This window comes from Protomyctophum parallelum (assembly GCF_964188405.1).
Source record: "Protomyctophum parallelum genome assembly, chromosome: 5".
NCBI classification, from domain to species: domain Eukaryota; kingdom Metazoa; phylum Chordata; class Actinopteri; order Myctophiformes; family Myctophidae; genus Protomyctophum; species Protomyctophum parallelum.
The window spans coordinates 51872921-51896872 of NC_139702.1; the positions used below are offsets into that span (position 1 = coordinate 51872921).

The 23952-nt window shown below is 42.7% G+C and overlaps 1 protein-coding gene across 1 annotated transcript; it reads right to left on the reverse strand.

Moving 5' to 3' along the window:
- Window positions 1-313: 313 nt before the first annotated feature.
- Window positions 314-23890, reverse strand: cc2d1a (coiled-coil and C2 domain containing 1A). The gene is made up of 30 exons (XM_083766253.1): window positions 23711-23890; window positions 22972-23050; window positions 22483-22618; window positions 22178-22293; window positions 20319-20555; window positions 19246-19561; window positions 17442-17551; window positions 16625-16697; window positions 16001-16102; window positions 14739-14866; window positions 14241-14313; window positions 13676-13809; window positions 13125-13224; window positions 11565-11641; window positions 10840-10935; window positions 10492-10614; window positions 10187-10245; window positions 9893-10009; window positions 9343-9416; window positions 9114-9172; window positions 7779-7930; window positions 7373-7463; window positions 5418-5573; window positions 4756-4893; window positions 4509-4635; window positions 4191-4267; window positions 4058-4105; window positions 3854-3961; window positions 3371-3809; window positions 314-3112 (listed from the first exon to the last, which is right to left on the reverse strand). Exons 2-28 carry the CDS (start codon window positions 23035-23037, stop codon window positions 3929-3931), a joined length of 3018 nt encoding a protein of 1005 aa, XP_083622379.1. The 5' UTR covers window positions 23038-23050; window positions 23711-23890; the 3' UTR covers window positions 314-3112; window positions 3371-3809; window positions 3854-3928.
- Between the last annotated feature and the right edge of the window lie 62 nt (window positions 23891-23952).

Consider the following 23952-nt stretch of genomic DNA (forward strand, 5'->3'; position numbering starts at 1 on the left):
GGAAGTGTGTATTGTGTAATAAATTTGAGTTTATACCTTTATTACACTAGCCACATGGGGAGGTTTTGATCACGCTGGCAGCTATAATCCGAGTGCGACTGGTTGCCTTGCCGGCCAATCATTGTGACGGTTCGTTCATTCCGGCTATGGGTTCTAGACTTTACCCCTCCCCCTCTATTCTTCTTTCTTTTCAGATAAATTATTAGCATAACAGCAAAGCCTGGAGATTCCCCCCAACAACAGAGCATACATGGCCTCTACAAAAGCAAATGGGGCTATTGTTCCAGAAACAAGGCAAAATCAAATGTTTCTATATTTTATTTAGCCAAGATCCCATCAAATAAACCACATTAAATCATTCAAGCCTAAATAATCAGGCATTCATACATTTCCACCTTCGGAACACAAAACATCACATTTTCCTTTAAAAAATAGTGCCAGAGCAAATGTATATAATATATTAACACAATTTGTACTGATTGCCATTACATGACATTACCAATAAAAATGCAAGACAATCGTTTTCCAACCCTGTATGGATACATTTGATATTTTATCAGAAAAAAAGTCCAATACATTACCCTTTATAATCAAATATCAAAAAGAGATTAAAAAAAAGATAACATAGGCAACATTCTGCCATCTAAATGATAGTCTGATAGTATGATCTAATGTCCTGTTGCACAAATGGGAGTCCTAAATGTCCATAAACGGTGTTCATTATTCCTGCCATTGTCTAATGTTGGGTTAACTTGTCACAGAAATGTGTTTTAGATTTTTATAGTGTGCTAGGGACTAGCCAGATTAACTTCTAAAATGTGCCTGCAGTCCCCTACCCAGCCATCCATCACACAGAATACAGATTTGACTGTTGTCACAGCAACTGGGACTAGTTCAGAGGTCATAGGGTTACTGAAGGAATGGGATGACTTTTAGGAGCGTTTGTTTGGGGGGACAGGGGGTTAAAGTTGCTGATCTCGATAGCAGGGGAAAAGAAGTGCACAGCAACATGAAAATGAGTGAAAAGGGGCATTGGAATACCAAAATGCATTAACTAAAATAGTATGTCAAGATACCACAGTTCTGTGGTGCAAGCCAGGGTGATATATCAGAGCCCAACAGTGGCTCTGAATAGCATCACTCAATCACTGACGTTTCCATTTCCCCCAATTTCGTCCCAACTTTAGCTGAGTGTTAAAGATTTTTGCACACTTGTTTCTGTTAACTGTGCTGTGCTGTATCATGTTCTATTTGCCCTCTCAGAATCAATAAATCAAATCCAAGAGACTGAACTGACATGAGTGGATGGATGTTGCCTCCTGAGCGAGAGATGGCAGAAAGTTAGATGAAGAGACCAAGAGTAGGTAAAAGAGATGGGACACAAGTAATAGAGTAGTAGTAGATAGAGAAATACTCTGCAAAGGATCTCTATAGACAGGCAATCCATTTTAGGCCAGTTTTAACCTGGATTCTCTGACATGGGGCAAGGGGTGGATTAGGGTAAACTCTGTGCATTTATATCTGGTCGATATGTTGTCAGAGTCAACACTCACGCATCATCAAAGATCAAACATGAAAATGCAAAGTTTGCAAACCTAATGAACACTAGCCAAATATATTATGTGTGGTCATCATCGGTATACAGAGATTAGTCCATAGACTATAGTGCTTTCTTACAATGTTTATCATGCATTGTAAAATTATACTGAAGGAGACATATGCATTTCTAAATACATAGTCTATAATATATTGGTGAATGCATACAAACAGGCTACCACCTGCATATATTAATAATGCAATAGTTATGTCATTTGCCGTCATGGTGAGACTCATGAATCATTCCAATTAGTCCACATATGTCAGTCTGGATGTAGCCTGGAATCCAGCCTGATTCGCTACATTCCTCTTTTTCTCACTTCGCTATGTGAGGGAGAGAAAAACAAAAACAAAAAGGCAGAATGTAGCAAGCAGTCTGGATCCCAGGCCAGTCTGGATGCATTCCATAATGTGAAACTCCTGTCAAGCAGTCAGGATCCCAGGCCAGTCTGGATGCATTCCATAATGTGAAACTCCTGTCATGTCATATGGACAGACATACAAATATGCATTGTGTACATCAGGGGTGCCCACTCGTTTTTGACCTGAGAGCTACTTTCAAAATGACCAGCTCAACAAGATCTACCCACCGAAAACATTATAATACCATTGCTGAAAATGGCTTTGGAATAGCGGCGCTGGCATTACATTTAAGACAAATGCACATGGAATGGGAAAGGGGAGATATGGAGTAGGTAGAGGGGTTTTTTGTATTTCATTTGTAATCTACCAACATTTGTGCGCAGCAGCACTCTTGAAAACAAAGTATTGCATAATGGGTTTGAGCTGACAGGACCTTTTTTGTGTCAGTCAATCAATCAAGTCAACTTAATTCAAGTGGCAGATGCCAAAAATGTTTTTTATATTTAAAATAATATTCTTTAGGGGCATGTTATGTGATCTACTGGTAGACCCCTGGTGTACATTATCCCTACACACACACAGTCTGTTGCCTCTCTGCTGGTGCCAAGAGCTACTTGACACACACCACAGTGACAAATCAGTATTCATGTATGTTGGAATATGTTTGTTTCTTGACATTGGAAGTGGTACATAGTACATAGTACACAGTGGTCAATTTTCCAACAAAGACATACAAGTTAATTATGTAAAGAGGCCTATTAAAATATGCCTCCGAATGTGCGATGAGTAAATGCTAAATAAAGTGTGGAGGGAAAAGTAAATGAGGTCAATAAAGAAGTAGTTGACAAAGAAAAATAAGATGAGGCAATCCAAATCCAGAGCTCAGCATTTACCATAATATTCACAGCAAGCCATAACCTCAGCCCCACCCCCCACAACTAACCCCAGCAGGCCACTCTCCTTGTCTCCTTGGTGACACAAACACTAATCCCTCATTATGGGATGTGGCTGTGACGCCCCGGAGCCCCACTTTTTATTCCCATATCATACCCTTCCAAACGGTGCAGATTACTGTAATCTTGGAATACTGGAGCAGACAGATTAGATTAAACTCATTATACACACACACAATAAAGGAAGGAGTTAACCCATTCTGACCGGGCGGCGGGCACCCATTTTGGTGTCAGCATCATGTTATGCTTTAGCTATTGAAAAATAGCAGATCTACAAGCTCATATCGCGCCACCGAGTGGCGCGATACGAGCTTGTAGGTCTGCTATTTTTGAAAAATCGAAGAGCGACTGACATTTTTAGAATCTGATCTCAGGTCAGAATGGGTTCATCAGACCAGTGTGTGTCCGGCGGAAACCTCGTATGAATCTGATCTCAGGTCAGAATGGGTTAAAGACACCCTAGTCCCCAAGTTACACTTTCTCTCACACAGACGACGGGGTATCTATAGATAGTAGATACTCTCCATCTGAGATGATGTATAATAATAATCAGGTGTAACTCATCCCAGATAATTGCTCACTCAGGCAACTCTCAAATCGAAAGGAAGAGAACATAGATAATCTTTTTTGGGGCAGTTTTCTGTATTGTTTGGATTTTCTTTTCTTTTTTGTCTTGTGTGCAAATAAGCATTCACCTCCCAATAGTATCATTTTAACTGTACAACATTTCTGGGTCCCTTTATTCAATATGACCATAAATGTCCTCCAAACCAAAATACCACAGTAAAAAAACCTGCCAACATAAACAAAGGGATCTTTATGCATCAGTCAAAAGATGTGGAGCAGCTTGTGTGTCATTATGCTAAAGGTAACCTAGTAGCCTTGTTAGTGTTATGTTGTGTGTGTGTGTGTGTGTGTGTGTGTGTGTGTGTGTGTGTGTGTGTGTGTGTGTGTTGGATCTAACTTAACAGCTGACTGTTTACTCCTTTGCTCTCCCTTCTCCTCTTCCTCTCATCTCACACAGTGCGTCTCCTTTTCAGTGATTCCAGCTAAAGAAGAGAGTTGGAAAACAGAGGATGAGAGTACTGATGTACTGTAACATGAGGGACAATAATAGCTCTGCAGGAAGGCATTCAGCCATTTACCTCACTCTCTACCATCTTCAACCTGCCCAGAGCATCCTTGGCAGCTTCCTGTGCCGGAGAAAGAGCAAAAGGAAGCATTTAATTACAAGCAGAAACGCATGCGAGCAGAAGCAAAAGCCAGCCCTGCACTCACCCTGTTGCCTTGGCTGGAGAACTTTTTCACAGAGTCAGCAAGCCCATGAGCAAAGCGCTGCAACACGTTCTCATACTCTGCACAGATGGGGAATAGGAAAATACATGAGTGAGAAATGCATTGTTGTTTGGATAAGAGGTGTGTGCTGTGTGTATATGTGTGTATGTGTGTATGTATGTATGTATGCGTATGTGTGTGTGTGTGTGTGTGTGTGTGTGTGTGTGTGTGTGTGTGTGTGTGTGTGTGTGTGTGTGTGTGTGTGTGTGTGTGTGTGTGTGTGTGTGCGAGTGCGTGTGTGCGTGCGTGTGTGTGTGAGACCTGTCAGCTGAGTAGGAGATCCTCTCTCTAGGTATGCTTTCTGCCACTGCAATCTGTGGGTAATCTCTTTGTGTTGATGAATCAGGTCAGACGGTGGATCTCGCCGGTTCTTTCTGAATTCACCAAGCTGAGGGAGAAAACATGAAGACCCAACAAGACCTTCAGATCACTAGATGCTCAATCGAAGCTGCATGGGTTAACAGACAGCCCACCAGTCAACAGCAGTGTAACTGTAAAGCACTCAAACCTTCCTCTCCAGCCTTTCCTTGTCGTAGTTCAGAAGACTGAAGCTGTGGAGTTTGTACTGAGGCGGAGAGCTGCTGGAATGACTGCTCCTTGGATGACCGCTCTGGTCATTCCTGGGCTTGGACCGAGGAGATGGGGCCTGGTGATTATTAACAGTAACTTATACAGCATTGCACCATGCAGTACAGAGCACAAGGTGAGGTAAAGTAAAAATGATAATAAATCAAAGTAATTCAAAAAACATTCTAGTAGTAATCACACAAAGATAAGCATTTACAAATGCAATTATATAAAAGTTAACCATTAAGCGGGGCTTGACATACAAAAAACATCCTCTGACCAATGTAATTTTGTACACCTTTCATAGCTGTGTGAAGTGAGGGGCACTCTTATCATCGTACATAATACATAATTTCATTCCGGCCAATCAGAATTTGCGTCCTCACCTTCGTCTTCAATGTTTGCGTTTACACAATGTTTGTAAGCTGGCCATTCATTGTCAATGACATTCAAGGTGTGTGTTAGGAGTTGGGACAAACACTCAAAGCTGGCCATTCATTATCAATGGCATTAATGTTTGTGTTAGAACAATGTGTGTTTACACAAACCCTTAAAGCTGGACATAGGAGGGTCTAGTGCCCCTCAAAAACTGTTCTAACTCACCCTGTCTTTCTGTCTCTCTGGGGGAGAGGGGGAGGAGATGGGGTCAAGGACCAGCCACTTCTCTGTCACAACCTGTAGCTGAACCCCACCGAGAGGTTCTCTAATCTTCACCCTCACCTCCAGCTTGCCCCCTGTGGGTTTACGACCATCCAGCACCTATAAAAACATGTAGATGGTTAGATGGGGAGTGCAGCTTTTGGCCCGTGTTTGCGCCACTTGGTCACGCCCCCGAACTTGACAAGCTACTATGATAAATTCAAATAAAATCCTAAAAGCTCTTTGCGATTGTATCATTTGCTATCTGTCAAAATATACATTATTCTGCCAAAGCCACAGTGTAGCATATGCAAACTAGACAAAGTGCCAATCGGCACAGGTCTCCACCAGGGCAGGTCAGGTTGTGGCCTCATGGTGGCGCTATAACAGGCTGTTCGTGTTGGAGGGATGCAGGTACAATGTTTTTCCATGTGTGCATACATAAGTTGTATACAGATCGATGCAGTTATAGCTAAAAACAGGAATTGGCCTGTTATAGCGCCACCGTGAGGCTGATTTTGAGGAAAAAAATTGTGGCATGTCGTCCTCGGCCTAGTGAAAATGTGCGTGTATAATTTAACGGAAATTGCACACTGTGTTTGTGATTTGTGGCCTTTTTTCGAAATGGACGAATCGTGTGAGCTTTGGAAGCCAATCTTAGCCAATCAGGATGGAAGATGGGAAATGGTGGCGCTCCGTGTTGATCACATGACTATGGAGATAGTGTATACCGATTTGCGTGAAATTTGGATAAAATCTGAAGGAGTAATAATAGAAAATGTGTTTTACATATGTCGGCCTCCTGGTGGCGCTATAAAGAGCAGATGTGAAAAATTCCAGGCAAAGGTTTTTCCTTGGCCTCTAGGGAGTTGGCATACAAAGTTATCCACAGATCCGTGCAGTTAGAGGTAAAAACACTTTTCGGCCAGTTATAGCGCCACCTTGAGTCTGAGTTGAAATTGTTCATGTGGCATTTCGTCCTCGGCCTAGTGGGAATGTGGGTGCACAATTTCACGGAAATCACGCGATGTGTTCATGATTTGCAGCATTTTGTTTGAAACTGAGCACTCCTGTGAATTTTGGAAGCCAATCTTAACCAATCAGGATGGAGTCTGAGAAATCTGAAAGACCGGTTTCGTTGAATGGCTCTAGAGAGACTGTGTACCAATTTGCGTGATGTTTGGACAAAATCTGTAGGTGTACTGTGCAAAAACTTGTTTTGCACAAAGCGGCCTCCTGGTGGCGCTATAACAGGCCGTTCTGGAAAGTTTGGGGCAGAGGTTCATCGTTGGCATCCAGGGAGTGTGTGTGCAAAATGTGGCATCGAGCGGGTTAACGGTGGCCGAGATTAGCTGCTCACGGACACACGGACGGACGGACACACGGACGGACGGACACACGGACGGACGGACACACGGACGGACGGAGTGCAAAACATACTCTCCCCACATGCCTTCGGCCTGGTGGAGACAATAAGTGTTTAAAAGTGTTAAGGTAAGTAATCGTAGTGTGTTGTAAATCTACTGCTAGATAGACTGCTAATTTGAGTGTGTCCAAAACGTAGTTACTTTGGCTTTGTAGGGTAGAATTGATAGCCCTTTATTGACCCCCAGAGGGGAATTAATGTCATTGGCACCAGTAGCAAAGTGTATTAGGTGTGTGTGTGTGTGTGTGTGTGTGTTTTGTTGGCCATATGGCCAGATTGTGGCCATATGGTAGCAGCTTGTTTTGTAATAGGTGGTTGTAGAGTAAAACAGATTCTCCAAGAAAGAGGATACATATCAATATTAAACATTCGATTATAGCGCAATTAATGTTCAGGATTTATCAAACGGCAATTTATAATTGTTATTCCACAAGTTGAAAAACCCTGGCCTAAAATGTGAAATAAAACCATTTGCATTATAGGCAGCACTGACCTCTATGATCTCACGGATCTCACACTGGTTTTCTAGAGTATCCAGCTTTAGCTGAGCACTGCCCACCACCTTGTCAGTCTTAAACAGACCGCTGAAAAGTACAGAAGGCCATTACAACTCATAGCACATATAGACAGAGAAATTGGCTGTCGGAGAACATAATACAACTGTATTGCAGGAGTGGAAAGAAAAGATTAATGTTAACATTACCAGTTCTTCTCAGTTTTAAAAGTGAAATATCCTTTTAATAATAGAGAAAATGCATCATAAATAAATACTTAAACCAGATATAATCGTTTAGGTATGTACATAGGCCTATGTAAACCATCCATTTTCCAGCCGCAAAAATACTCTGGGGACCCACACCTGTTATACACTACTAGAGCTGACCTGTGTTTGGTCTTACCCCTTATGGATGATCTCAAACTTGATGCCTTTAGACTGGATCACCCGTTTAAAGGCTCTGTGATTACGGTTTATGTTCAGTTTGAACTGTTCCTTGAACTCTGGACTGTTAGTGCTCTTCATTGTGCTGGTTTTGTCCCTCTGAGCCTCCTCCTATACACACACAAATGTACAGTATATGTAGATAGATATATCCTCTAGTGTAAACTCCTAAAACAAAGTTCTGAAACTTTATTTCGGTCAATACTTTCTCCCCCAATACCAGATCAGTCACATTTACAAGTTATAACAAGGTATATCATGTAAGGATTGTGCATTTAAGGAATGAGCAACACATCCAACCAAATAATTGCCTAAATCCTCCAGTTGCAGGGCCCATGCTCCAGTGCCTGTGACTGGCACACAATTTGAGCTTCAAGTGCTGACCGATGTCATCGGTCAGCACTTGAAGCTCAAAACGAGAACAAATACCAGAAGAATATTGCAGTGGATATTGGAAATTAGTTTTTTTTGGGGGGGGGGGGGGGGGGGGTCTACACACACGGTTAGCTGTGTTACTCATTTCACGATTGCACAATCCTTACAAATTGAAGCGGAGAAATAATCTAGTTTCCGAAACCCTTTTTTTTAGGAGTTGTATATATCATGTGGTGTTATTTGTGTTACTTGCATTATATGCATTTATTACATAAGTAATTTCTTAAAGCAGCACTATGTAACTTTCAATTTACAATTTAGGCATTTAGGCACTCTTAATCAAGAGCGATTTACAGTACAACACATGGTAATACATCAAATACATAGAAATAGTCATCAAGGAGCATAAGCAAGCTAAGAACCTGACATCCATCTAAGAGTAGAATATCTGTACAATGAAACTATGAGTATACACTAGAGAGTGCTATGTCTACATAATATGCTATCTAAATTAAGTTTAGCCTGTAAGGTCCTCTTCTACCTCTTTCTTCTGATAAAAATGTCATCTTTTTTGCAGGAAACCTGGTTCAAATTTGTTTAAACCGGATTTGTGCTGACATTTTTACCACTGAGCTAATAGAGCCTGCCTGCTTGTTCAGGGGATAAATAAAAACTTGACCATTAAGTCAAAATTTGTGTCAGATCCTGTGTCACAGTAGAAGAGCAGGGAGACACAATACAACCACCCCGATTGTCTAAATGATGTTGAATTATCATGCTCTACCATAGAGATTGGACAAAATTTTGTTGACAGCATTAAAATAAAGTTACATAGTGAGGCAGTCTGAAATCTGAAATGTTTACACATCAAAACTCTGGTGGCTGAGTGTGGAAGATTTGTGTAAAACGTGCTTCTCACCACACTGGGGAAAGGAAACTCAAACTTCACACTGGAATCCAGATCACTGGGAGAGACACCTGTTATCAGAGAACAGAGAAACAAGATAGTTAGCAGTGTGCAGACATATGTGTATAATATACAACTGTAAAAGTGACACAGAATTCATTAGCACACCATGACTATTTAAAAGACACAACTTGTGATAAAATCACAGTGTTACATGCACAAAACACACACACAGGGTTACCTTGGGGAGCAGGTAGATTAACACCCTTAATGATGTACAGTACCATGTCATTAGCCGTCAGGTTTGGAAATATCCTAAAACAGAAAAGAAATACACACATTGTGACCAATCACACAACCAACATCATATTATGTCGCCACTCGCCAGTCAGTTTGGGTGAAATGCTACAGTCCCTATAAGTGTGAGACTGTGCTATAGAGCCAGACTGTGACTGTGGTGGGTGTGAGTCACCGAGTCCCAGCGTGTTGCTGTGTCCATCTGGACAATAAAGTTCACTCATCCACAACAATGATAGCCTATGAGCACATGGCATGCTCTCTGAGTAGAAATGTTAATAAGCACTATGCACACACTGGCCTACTTTGCACCTTACACTTACCATTTCTTGATTGGAGCAGGTGTTAATATGCATAACAGCGCACATGTGAAGGGACATTAACTAATTATTTATATCCTCTCTGAGCTGGGGGTGTGCCAAATTACACATACAGAATATGAAGAAATGTGAGCACAAGTGAGCACCTTTTGTCTGCAATAGTCAGTTGCTTACTTGACAGTGTTAAAGGTCCTCTCCTCACTGTGACACTTGGGAACAGGGTGGCCCTTGGCATGGGCCTTCTTCAGGATCTCTATGCTCTTCATGCATTCCTCAGCCAGCTTCTCAAACCTGTGTAGAGTTAAGGATCTTTATAAGGATACAGTATAGCAGCACTAGTAGAATCAATGTTGCGCACACGCACACGCACACGCACACACACACACACACACACACACACACACACACACACACACACACACACACACACACACACACACACACACACACACACACACACACACTTACTTTGCCGTCTCTGCCACACTGCCCATGTGTGTGAACTGTTGGGAGTAGGCCAGACATTTCTGTACATGGAGAGAAACACCAATGGCTAAGAGATTTGACTCATTTGACTCAAAAGTACAAAAGTCGGAAAACTACTACTGAAGAGGTGACGGGAGAGCTTTCAATATCACCACTAAACTATCACTAAAATGATAGAGAATAATAGCAAAAATCCAACTCTTTGCCATTATTGATTAAGGAGATCTGGTGCATTTGCCTGTTAATAAGTAAGAATCTTAATGGGTTTGGGAGGCACCAGTCCTCACCTCATGTTGCTGTCGCAGGAGCTCCATGAGGTGATTGTACTGCTCACTGGAGCGAGGGGAGAGAGGGGAGATACGGGAACGAGCCAGGGAATAGTCCTCCTCGCTGACTGGCGCGCTGGGAACCTGCAGACAGAGGAGAGCATCAATCAGAGGCGTGAGGTTCCAAAAAAAGGAAACTTGCCATTTTAAAGAGACCGTTAAGGAAGAATGCAAAACAGAAGGTATGAAATGAATGGTGAGAAATGTGAGCAACATTTCAGGCACATACACATCTTGATCTCACCCTACAGCCCCATACGTTTTTTCCCCCCCACACACCCAACACACAGACAGTTATCAATACATTACCTTGGATATATCTACAGGAAGGCCAGCCTTAGCAGCACTGATCATGGGATCCAGTCCCTTGGCGTGTCTGAGGTGTTGGGCTGCTCCAGTCATGTCCTAGAGGAAATAAATTCAATCAAGGAAGTAAATCAAAAAATTATGAAAGTGCAGAAGTCGAGAGATAAATATACAGTATATCCTGTGTGTGTGACTGTGTGTGTGTGTGTGTGTGTGTGTGTGTATCTAACTATAAATGCACCAAGTCTCTGTGTGTACGACTGTAATCCACGGAACTTGAGAACCGTTCACCCCACCGAAAATGTAATTCTACACATGCGTTCCACACCACCACAGGGAGTGCAGTGCCCGATGTCGAGTCGGTCGGACCCACGGTTGTCCAGAACCGCCCCCTGCCCAGGGTCCATATACGGACCATATATATGGACACAGAACTCCTTAAGCTGGCCTGTTCTGTTCTGACATCCCAACCCTCCATATTTGGGCATGGCTGACACGGAACTCCATATATAGGAATAAAGGGACACAGAGAGTCATGCAGAAATCTGACATCATTCTGACGTCGGGCATAAAAGGGACACAGACAATGTCTGGGCGGGGCATTCATTTCCAACTTGCATCATTCCAAGTAGGCCAGTGCCCAACGGGCACCGTCGTAGAGGCCCCACGGGCACCTCTCTAGTATAGTAAAGACAAAGAGAAAGAACAAGAAAAAGTCGACAGCCTACCTTCATCTGCTTGGATCGCAGTGCAGCACGCATAAATGCCTGTCGCCGTAGCAACAGGAAATCCAGTTGCTGCTGGGCTACAGGGATGATTCAAAAAAGTCAAACTCGGTCTTAGGACACACACTCAAAAGTCAATTCGGGGACGACGGGGGGACTGCACCATTTTCCTGGGAAAATATAAATACTTTTTATTTCATTTCATTTTATGGCCCTTATCATTCCAAAAGGGATTGGAAGAATGATATTGTTGTTGTTAATAGCAGCTAAGAAAGCCATCACGAGGAGATGGTTGAAAGCAGACCCCTCCTAGAGGAGCACTGGATGGAAATTATTATAGAAATATATCTCATGGAGAAAATGACTCAAAATCTGAGGACCAAGGCAGAGCTATTTGAAAAACACTGGGAAGAATGGAATTTATACAAGAGTGAATAGTGTGTACCACCCCCCCCTCCCTTTTTTTGTTTTGTGTACTGGTTTGTCTTTGTTTTTTCTTGAATCGACCGGTTGTGTTGTTTGGAAAATAAAGATCAGATCTGTCTGAAGTGAGTGGTGCAAGAGAGGTGGTACTCATACTCAAACATAGGGACAGACATAGGGACATAGCTGTTCCTTGGAGTGGTTGCACCACTCAAAAAACAAAGTTAGAAAAAAAAGCTGCTGCCTGCATGTTTGTTTAAAGATTGCTGGGCCAAACTCAGCTTTGTGTACCAATTGTTGGATTTGTAGATTTACTGCTTTGGCTGCTTTTGAAGTGACAGCCTTCTTGGCTGGTGTAAAAGCCCTTCAGAAAACGATAATGAGACTTATCACACTCCTCTCATCTGCTAACATACATTTTCTGGCTCTCTGTCCCATTCTTCCCTAGCTGCCAAGTAGCAGTCCAGCATATCTAGAGCCTCTATCTTCCCTGCCTTTCTCTTCTTATATATAACTCCAGTTTTGGCTTCACTGCACTGGCTTCCGGTTGTTTTTAGGATTGATTTTAAAATATTTTACTTTTTTTTTTCTCCCAAATTCCTCTAATCTGGTGTACAGGTGATGACATGCATAATATAATTACAAATTCTTTCTTTCTTTATAATGGGAGAATTGGCACTCAGAGCCTAAACTGGTGACCACCAGGTGGCGCTGAAGGAGTTTTAAGATACAGTCTACTTTCCATAAAATAATTTAAGAACCCCATAGACTGTCTTTTTTTAGTTACCCCTGGGCCCTGTCCACCTGTCTCATGTAGTCTTCCATTGAGGTTTCATCAGTTTCCTCACTTCCTCCAGTTCATCAAATTGTGCTTTTAGGAGTGTGAAAATGTAGGACTGTGTGCAAACTAAACACTTGCACACATAGGGGCCGCCCTAGTGTAGTGGTTAGAGCATTATGCCTTTCATGCGGAAGGTTGTTGGTTCGAACCCTGCCTGGGGTCGACGTAGGTTCCAAATGCCAAATGTCAGATCTGAGCCAAGTCTCCTGAGGAGGCGTGTCCATAGCCTGTCCTGGACGGGCATCTGGACGTAAAAACCAATCCGCCCACTTGCTGTGCACACATATGGACTGACCTACCTTTTTGTCCCAGTTTGACATCTTGAGAAGGTGCTGAGGAGCCTCTTGGGGCCTGAGGAGCTGGAGACTTGGCTATGTGGTTGGGTGGACGCACTGCAGGCTGAAGAGAGAGAATGACAGGAAGATGTCAGACTGGAACTATGGCACTGGACGAATCTCTGCCCAAAATTCAAATCAGCCTCATGGTTGATGGTGCTATAATATCGACATTTGGCTTACAACTCTTGAACCCTATATTTGACTAAATTGGCTTCTCTGGTAGTTTCGTGACAACTCCCCTCACCTGATGAAGGCCATGTGTGGATGAAACATTGTACCACTTTCACCTGACGAGGCCGACAGTGAGGAGTTTCACAGAGAGAGAGAACAACGCATATTCTTCTCACTTCAGCTCCCCATCAAACGGGTGCCCTGACCAATCTGTGGAAGTGGTTATTGCAGTGAAAGAGACCACCCTCCTACGCCCAGTATTCAACATCTGCTCTCCACAGCGCTCGGCAGGAACCTCACCCCTGCCCTCACCCCCCTTCCACGTGTTCTGATTTAGTTACCTTGCCAACTTCTCTTGTGCCACCCTCCTCTTCCTCATCTCCGTCCGTGTCCTGATTGGCTAGTTTCATGGCTGTTTCCAAGACACCCATGAAGTTTTGCTGACCACTTTCGGAGCCCTGGATTGGAGGACAGCCTAGAGGAGCAACACAACACCCACACATTACACCTAACTATGTAAAAGAACAGATTACACATGTCTCTGAGCACATGAATCTGTGTAAAAGAAAAATCCCTTTCCTTTCATAAATAGTCAAATGAACATGGGAGAATCACATGGGAGACACATTGTCATTAGACCCCGTTTTGTTCGGTTATAAACTCATCTCTTCAACTCATCTTACCTCCACTTCCCTCTCAGCTTAAGGAATACTGTCTGGGTGCTACGCTAACTATTGCACAGTACACTTTACTATTGTCTACCTTTGAAGTTACTGATCAAGGAAGTGACTAATACAGTTTGTGATGTGACTTTAACAAAAAAGCAAGTGAATCTACCATTAGTTCTACAGTTGTCATGATGTTCAGAGTCTCTCTAAAAGAAATGTCACGATGAAACGTATTGACCTGGTGGCACCGGGAGCTCCGCCAGGTTGACTGGTCGACCAGCTTTGTGGGCTCTGATGGCATCATGGTATTGCTGTTAAGAGAGACAGAATGATGAGGTAACAGGTTAATTGTTCATTTGTTATGCAATAGATTTTCTGATTTTCTGATTTTCACGACAAAACAAGGTATTCCATAAATATCGTGCTGGCCGTTGGCCAAGTTGCAGCACAGGAAAACAAGGAAGTGAGTTGGTCAAATTTCGGTTACTGCATCGTCTATTTCTCACTTAAAATGTTTTCAAAAACATTCTTGAGACCAATGTTTAGCTGCAAATTACATTGTGTGGTTGTTACATGGCACCAGCGCAGCAGGTGCTTTGAGGCTTTGATTAGACAGTGGTCTGTTATAGAGCAGAGAGGTCATTATCAGTAAATAACACTGCTGAATCCAGCGATTGACCAATCAGAATCAAGCATTCAACCAAGCCGCGTAATAAACATACATCATTTCGTGTACCTTAACAATGCGCTGGTGCATGCGGGCCTTGCGCTCATCTCCTTTGCTCTTGGCTCCCTCTGCTGCCGCTTTGTATCTGTCCATCCTCTGCTGCAGGGCCTCTGCTACACTCCCAGGGACAGGCAGGGCTTTGGAGGAGGCATGGATGGACACAGACAGACACACAAGAGTTTATGCTACGGTTTACCGTTGTTTGCTCAGTAGTATTTTTGAGGGGCGCTAGCCCCTCCTATGTCCAACTATTTGGTGTGTGTCCACAAACTTTGTCCTACACAAACATTAAATTCCCATTGACAATGAATGGAGAATTTTACATCATAGTGTCAATTTTACATCAGTCAAATTATGTCAAATTGTACGTCATAGTGTAAACACAAACATTACGTAACACAAATATTGACGATGAAGGTGAGGACGCAGATTGTGATTGCCCGGAATGAGATGATGTGTGATAATGTACGATGATAAGACCACCCCTCACTTCACACAGGTGTGATTTTTACTATTATTATTATTAGTGTTGTTATTGTTCCTTGCATCTTGTCTTTCTTTTGCCTTGTTTCTACTGTATACTACAGTAATTATTTGATTTTCTTATACTTATATGTACGTTGTAACCTTAACTGCTGTGCCGCCTCTGGGCGACTGATACTTGACAAAGATCTCACGGTCGAAACGTTGTATGTCCTGCATGCTGTGTCTCTGAATAAAAGTTTTTTGGAGCATTATAAAATGAGTTGCGAGCCCCTGCTTTTTTTCTACGTTGTCTGTTTTAACAGTTTGGCTCAGCACCAAGAATGGAGGATGTGCATTACATATCTTATTCTGGACATCATTGTACAGGCTTCTGTGATGCACCTTTTTTATCTGTGGCTTCTAGTTGTACTAATACATATTGCATTACTGTCATCGAATGTGCGCTTTTGACCACAATGTCTGACCATTATTTTCCTGATGTAATGCAGTTCTTATTGAAGCACTTACGCTGCTTTGTGACTGCAATAATGAACCCATTGAGATCTTTATCTTGATTTTGTCAACTGGGCCTGTTCAAACATTTGTATACATGCCACTGAATGCTAAGATGCTAATTGCATATCATGCAAGGCACCTGTATGAAAGCATTCCTGTTTCATGGGAGTAGAAATGATTTATCATCACCCGCCCGTCATTGTAGACAACATTCATGACATTACGCAGTACAACCTTTTGGCTAGGTAGAGGGATTCATAAACTCAGTTGTGGTTTTACTGGCAGCTTACCATCACATGCCACCTGGGGCACTACAGCAACAGGAGGCATTTGAGGAGCCGGTCTGGAGGACTGAGGAGCAGAGGGAGCAGAACGCTCCAGCACCACATCTCCTGAGAACGGCAGCAGGACAGTTGATAAGGTTGTGACGGGCGTTAAGAAGGGGACAACATGAGAGGAGAGGGGATGGGACTATAGGAGAGGGAAGCAAAGCGGAATTTCACTGTGATCATCTCTTTTCTAAACCTTCACTACATTCTCTCTGATCCGTTGCCCCATACACAGCCAGAGTTGTGGCTAGCGTGGACATGGTTGTAAGCAAGAATGCCACGAACGGAAGGCTTTGAAAACGCTCCTGATGTGGTGAGAATTATGTGTGCTCATGTAATGTGAAACCTTTTCATCTACAATTATAAATTATAAATAGACTGGTAATTATTTTCTCTAATCTAGCTTGTTCAAGGCCTACCCCTCCGCCCCCCCCCCCCCCCCCCCCCCACCATTTATGATGTTTTGCATAGTATTGTATATTTGTCTGTAATTTATTGTTAATCTTGTACTTTCCTATGCTTTCCTGCAAACTGCTAATAAAGTATACAATCAATCAATATGCCATGCTAACAGATTCCACAGACCAGGTGATGGTGGTAGGGAGGCGACTTCTACAGGCTCTCCTCTGTCCAACGCCGCCACCACAATATCCAGTTTCTACAATAAAGAATGTTACACAGTGATTAGGATCACATTAACAGACACTCTGATTCTCCTTTCTCTCTAATTTGCGTTGTTGTAGGACTATTGTTTATATGCAAGTAGTAATTAAGAACTTGATTAATACATTTATGGTCTCTCTCTGACTAGGGGTGGGCGATATGGTGATAAAATATTGTTGAGACGATACAATATCTCCACGAGTCCACGATATGCCCTTTTAGAGATATATCGTGATACAGTGAATGCACATTCTATCATTTGCAGTTACTAGTTAATTCATTAGCCAAAAACAGTAGTATTTTGGTCTAAATGGTCTGTTACTCCTTTTTCTTTTAGTTGTTGATACCTTGTAGGTGGTTGTACTGTTAAGTACCATCAAAACCACATGAAAATTATTGTGATAATATTGTGTATCGTGATAAGGCTTGAAAACATATCGTGATATCATATTACCCACCCCTATCTCAGACTGTAGCAGCAAAAACAAGTGCCGACAAACCGCTTGCGTATGTATGAAATTCATTATTACTACGTTTACCCACATTTGGCTATAGTACAACATTCCTCCATTCAAAAAGGTTTTAATCTTAGCGGCTAATTGCATTTCAGCTACCGGTTAAGAAAATGCCTCAAAATGGCCATCCCTAATACGGATATATCTGCTATAGGCCAATATCGGCCGATAAGATCAGCCTTCAGATAAATCGGTTAGGTTCTAGTAAAGATATATTGTGTTACCTTGGCAACGAGGTAGTGTCGTTTGGCCAATTCTGTGTCTCCACACTGCTTGGCTTGAATGGCAGCTATTTTATACTCCCTCTGCCTGGACAACACAGTCTGTTTCACCTCTGAAATGGGTGGAAATGTGGTTGGAATTAATGGTGTAGTTGAGCAGAGATACATGCAAAACAATCGGAATCAACATAGAGAAAATGGAAGTTAAGTTATAGAGTGAACTAGAATGTCTAATTGGTGACATTAACCACGTTAACACGTTAACGTTAAGTCAAATCTTACTAAGCACAAACGTTATGGAAACTCGGCCAATTACAAATAATAATAACATCATTATTATTATATAACTCAATCCTAAAACACTCACATGGACACGCTCACTCATACACTCATAGTTGCGTTTCATTTTTAACTATGGGACTGCAATGGAAATAAGCCGTTGGCTTTCTTGCATTTCTCCTGTTGATACAGTGATGTATAACTATGTGCATTTTTCTGTACATGTAAACATTGTCAATAAACATATCAATCAATCAGTTAAGCCGATGGATCGGCTTAGCTAATCAGGGATTTATACTGGCTTACCGAGGCAAAACGTGACGTGGTACTCTACCAATACGTGAACGGTTTGGGTTGACCAATCAAGGAAGCTGATGCATACAATCTCCCGAACAGACAGAGCATTTGTGCGTCTTGCTCAGACCTGTGGGCTGAGAGATGTTTTTTTTTCGGTTCTCGGAAATAATTGGTTCCGCATGGTTTGAGACAAACCAAGTTTGGATCGCTTTGTAGGACGCTTTCTGAGACACGTCACACGCATACAGTAAACACAGATTTGGTCAATTATAGATGTTTGGAGTGTGGCGTGTGTATGTGACAGAGACAGTCTACAATCCTTGTTTGTGTACACATACAAGTAAGGGTGCACGATTAAACGGTAGCATAATCGGAATCGGCCATTAAAATGCCATATCGGGCCCAGGCCGTAGCGTAACGGTCTGGGCACCGGACTGGTGATCCAGTCGCGGTGTGCCGCGGGTTCGACTCCCGGACCCGACACGGCCTTTACCGCATGTCATCCCCCCATCTCTCTCCCGTTTCCTGTCAGCCTACTTTCTATCCCTTAAAAAATCAATAAAGGCGTAAGCCACAAAAAAATATCTTAAAAAAAAAAAAAAAATGCCATATCGGTATCGGAAGGGTCTCAAAATAATACAGATTATTTCATCGGTTTTCACCAGCAAAAATAAATCTACATTTAATTTGTGTACTCATCTCATTCAGTAGTCATTCAGTTGTGAAAACACAAAAGTATTATGCTATTTATTGATTGATTGAATACTTTATTAACCCATTCTGAACGGGCACCCATTTTGGTGTCAGCATCATGTTATGCTTTAGCTATTGATAAATAGCAGATCTACAAGCTCATATCGCGCCACCGAGTGGCGCGATACGAGCTTGTAGGTCTGCTATTTTTGAAAAATCGAAGAGCGACTGACATTTCTAGAATCTGATCTCAGGTCAGAATGGGTCAATCAGACCAGTGTGTGTCCAGTGGAAACCTCGTATGAATCTGATCTCAGGTCAGAATGGGTTAACAGGCTTTGGGCCAAGCCCCTATAGGGCCCTATAGGCTTGTTTCCATTGTGGTTCCTCTGTATAATATCGGAATCAGTCAGAATCGGTATCGGCAGATTTGACCCTGCAAATAATCGGAGATTGGTCATTCATAATCGTGCACCCCTAAATACAAGTGTATGTACTGCATCTGGAGAGATGTGTGTGTCTGTGTGAGCATATATACCTGAGTGCTGAACATTAGGCTGGCTAGGGGTGAGAGGAGAGATGGCAGGTGTGTCTGGAGTGATGGCAGCAGCAGGTTTCTGTGGCGGAGTAAGGAACTGGGGCCTAGCATTTGGGGCTGGGGAGGCAGCCTCCCTAAGAGGTTTCAGATTGGTGGGCGGGGCGGGTACAAATGCCGGAGCCGTCAGATCCCGTTCCTTGATTGGTTCAGGTTGAGACGCAAGGTTGGGCTTTCCACCAGTAGCAACAGGAGGTGGGATCTCCTCCTCGTTGATTGCCTTTCCTTTTTTGACAGAAGCCAGCATGGACTGCAATGTCTAAGATGAAATGGGAAAAGTGGACACTGTTGCGATCAACAGAATCAACGTACAAATAGGAAGAATGATATATAGAGATAATAGAAAACATATATTTTGAATGGATGGAATTATTTCCCACAGGAAAAAGCATAGTCACGGTTGTGATCTGGGGTGTTGGTGGATTTTTGTGGGGCACCAGCCCTCACAACATCTGGCTTTCGGAAATTATGTCACACGGCAGCCACGCCTGTGGACTTTTAATGACATAAACAAAACAGTAGCCTGCCCCAGCCTGTGTGATTTCAGGTCTAGAGGGGCGGGGGCCGGTCAAAAACAGGCGGTGGATCCTATTGGTTTTTTATGACTTCTCATTTGATAAGCATTCACCACTACAGAAAACAAGGTTCCTTAGGCCTGACACACCTTCACAACAGATTGATGTATAGCTGATGCATGAGACTTGTTTACTGATGCAAGCTCGCAATGCATTTCCAATGGGAGTCACATGGTTTGACACAACATTTTTGTTGTATGAGGGGGAGGGGGGCAGTCGAAACACAGCCAAAAGCCGTACAACAAAAATGTTGTGTCAAACCATGTGACTTCCATTGGAAATGCATTGGGGCGACCATGACACTTACCCTTCGTTTATATATAGCATGCATCAATGTTGTATGCTAGATGCGAAGGTGTGAGTCAGGCCCTAGTATGCAACGACTCGAAGATAAAAAGTGAGGACAGAAGAAAAACAATTGGTTTGTTTTTTGCACTTTACCTTCAGGCCACGGTCATATCTCCGGGCTTTGCTGGACTCCCCTGTTGCCTTGGCATTGGAAATGGCTGTCTGATACATGTCAATGCGCTCCACCAGGTGGGACTCTAAACCTGCTGGCCCACTAGGAGTGGTAGGGCCGCTGCGGGGAGTGACACCGGAGCATGGGGCAGTTAGAGTGATGGCAGGAGGTGCAGGCTTAGGAGCTTCATCGTCCTCCAACACCTCGTTCAGTTCTGCCTGTAGTGTGTACAGTACATACACAAATCACACAAAATAATGCATTTCTAAACATTTTAGTTGCTTAACCCATTAAGACCAGAGGCAGATTCTGCAAATGCCTTCTAAATGAGTAGTTCTCTCACACTTTCAAGCATTAAGTGATGCACTGTGATCTTGTATATCTTGTATTTCTTTTTAGATGCGCGATATTGAAATGATGACAGATCTCAGATTATTTGCAGGGTCATATCGGAGAGATACAAATATATACAATATAATACATTAATATATTATATTTATATTGAATGTGAATTTTTGTTTGTTGGCGAAAGTAGATGTTAAGCCCCCTCCCCACTAACAGCTGGTGCTCTTAAAGAGACAGACAGGCAGAGTGGCTGCTCTGTGAGTACAAAGCCATTGAGTTACATTACTATTGCATCATCAATATCTGTGATATCTGTTTAACCCATTCTGAACGGGCACCCATTTTGGTGTCAGCATCATGTTGTGCTTTAGCTATTGAAAAATAGCAGATCTACAAGCTCATATCGCGCCACCGAGTGGCGCGATACGAGCTTGTAGGTCTGCTATTTTTTGAAAAATCGAAGAACGACTGACATTTTTAGAATCTGATCTCAGGTCAGAATGGGTTCATCAGACCAGTGTGTGTCCAGTGGAAAACCTCGTATGAATCTGATCTCAGGTCAGAATGGGTTAAGCTGATCTGATCCGATGTCATTTTTATGGCCAATTTCAATGCGCTACCGATTATATCGTGGGAGTAACAAGGATGGATAGGATCAGGAACGAGCGTGTGTGTGTGTGTTGTATTGTATGTGTGAATGCAAGCAGTGGACATGCTCATAAGCCCACAATGGTCCCGGACTCCAGGCTGGCTGAAATTAACTGCGCAAAATCTATCAAATGGCACGTGAGCCCGAGCCCGTTGGTCAGGTATAGAAACGGCCCAAGCCTGGCCCGTTTTGCCTGGCCTGGCCGGGCCCTGGTCAGTCCCGACGGGCCTGGAGGGCTCTGGTTTGGACACGTACAGAAGAGGGATAGAGGGTATTCGGTAGAAGGATGTTGAGGTTGGAACTGCCAGGCAGGAGGCCTAGTGGAAGACCAAAGAGAAAGATTTATGGATGTAGTGAAAGAGGACATGACGTTAGTTGGTGTGAGAGAAGAGGAGGCCGAGAACAGGCTGAGATGGAGGCAGATGATTCGCTATGGCGACCCCTGAAGGGAAAAGCCAAAAGGGAAAGAAGAAGATGCTGCACATCACAATTTATTTTTAATGAATGGCCAATACTAAAATGCCACTGGTTTTAATGGGTTAATGAAAATAAACAATTTATAAACAATGAGTAAAAATAAAGCCAAACCTCTCTCCTGAAGCAAAGACCACACCAAAGGGTCGGGACAAAACGTTGCAAGGAATTGCATTGATGTGGTTGACCTTAAAAACTGTTTTGTCCCCACCCAACCCTTTGGTGTGGTTTGGGCTTTAGAGTTTCCCAAGCCAAGAAGCTATATTGAATGAGACTGAGAGCACTAAAATTCAATATAATCTTAGCACCTGTCCTGCAAAAACACTGTACATAAAAACAATACATGAGTAAAGAAATGTGCAAGTCTGGTACCATTAGATCATCATCATCATCATCATCCAGATCTTCGTCCCCACCCTCCTCCTCATCATCCAGGTCTTTCATACAGAGAGCAGCCATTCGCTCTATTTCCGCCATAGGCACGGGAGCTAGATATATAAATATATATATTTAGAAGGATCACTCCATTATGAAGCAGGCAGCACATGATCATTAGAGGGTTAACATTATTGTATCAACTGTAGGTGGCATTTAAATTGCCGGTCTACATCTACATCCTCCAAAATGTATATTATATTAAAAGACAGGCAACAAACAGGAAAGCGTTTCTTTCTCACTTCTGCCTCCTCTCTTCTTCACCGGTGTCCCTCCACCCCCTCCTCCCATGAGGGCCAGGAGCTCTGCTTCCAATTCCTCCTCATTCCCACCATCATCCATCCCTCCATCTGGGGATAGGTCAAGGAGCAGGCCCAACTGAAAGAGAGAGCGTGTGAGTGATGGATAACAATACATACATACACAGTAAAATGCTCAGTGTTAATGTATCCATGTGTAATTCTGATAATGTATACATTTAACTAAATGGACCCAGTTACATTTGTACAATTGTTATAGGATGTGTACAGTATGTGTTTTATCTGGACCATGAGTCCATAATAAGGTTTGAATTTAAATTAATGTAATTAGCCAAAGCATGTTGCAATCAATATATTGTAATGTAAAGACCATAGGGTGAATTTAGCTCTGTTCCATAGCTCTAATGCCTTCATTAGATGCAACGGCAGCAAAGGACTTTAGGGCTATGGAACAGAGCTAGGGTGAATTACCTGTTTGGCCCTGGCTGCACCCTGTCCTGACCCCCGGGGAAGAGGGGGGTTCCGACCGCGACTCATTGACTGCTGATTTCTAAACGTTAGTTGGAGACAACCCAGGTTATTGATTGATTGAAATATTTATTAACAGTTTGCAGAATTACAGTACATTTCAAGCACAAACTCAATACAAAAACTGTTAACTGTGAGTGGACGACCCAATTAAACCACTTGTTTACAAGAGGGTCCACCATGTTCAATTCATCAAAACATTTAGAGACATACAAATATACACTTCTAGTTAAAGAACAGAACAGGAATTCATCATAGCCTAAAGGAAGCAAAAAGGGAAAATAATACATTGAGGGGAAAAGGGGGGGGGGGGGCGGTGGGGGGATTCAGATTTTACAGAGGCCAGTTTCGAATTGCAGCCGTCCGTAGGTGCCTTTTGAGAGCTGTTTTGAAGGAGTCAAGGGATTCGCATGTCTTAATGACTGTTGGTAGGGCGTTCCACATTGTGGTGGCATAGGAGCGAATAGAATGTAGTCCCTTGTTTGTGCCGAATCTGGGTTGTACATGGTTTGTTATACAGTTAACACACTTTTAACACCAGCCACAATAGTGGCCGAAATCATAGATTAAAACATGCACCTGTTAGCTGTCGCGGAGTGAGCTCGGCTAACGTTAGCTCATAATAATAGCTTGCAGACAGGTATTCTTTTATAAACAATGTCAGTGCCAGCTTGGTATTTACCGTGTCTCACCACGATCTTCACGGATTGACAAGTTGCGGACTAAGCATTTACTTATTCAACTACACAATGTAGAAATGTAAAAAGAACGTTTATAAATAGCAATACACAGAATTGTATTCTTAGGTTGGGTTTTAAGTGTCAAAATAAGCACGGAGTTATGGAATTTACTTCCTGCTTGCGTCTCCAATAGCAACACGAGTCGTGGTTTACGGCTTTCGCGGAACACGCCCCATTACTGACG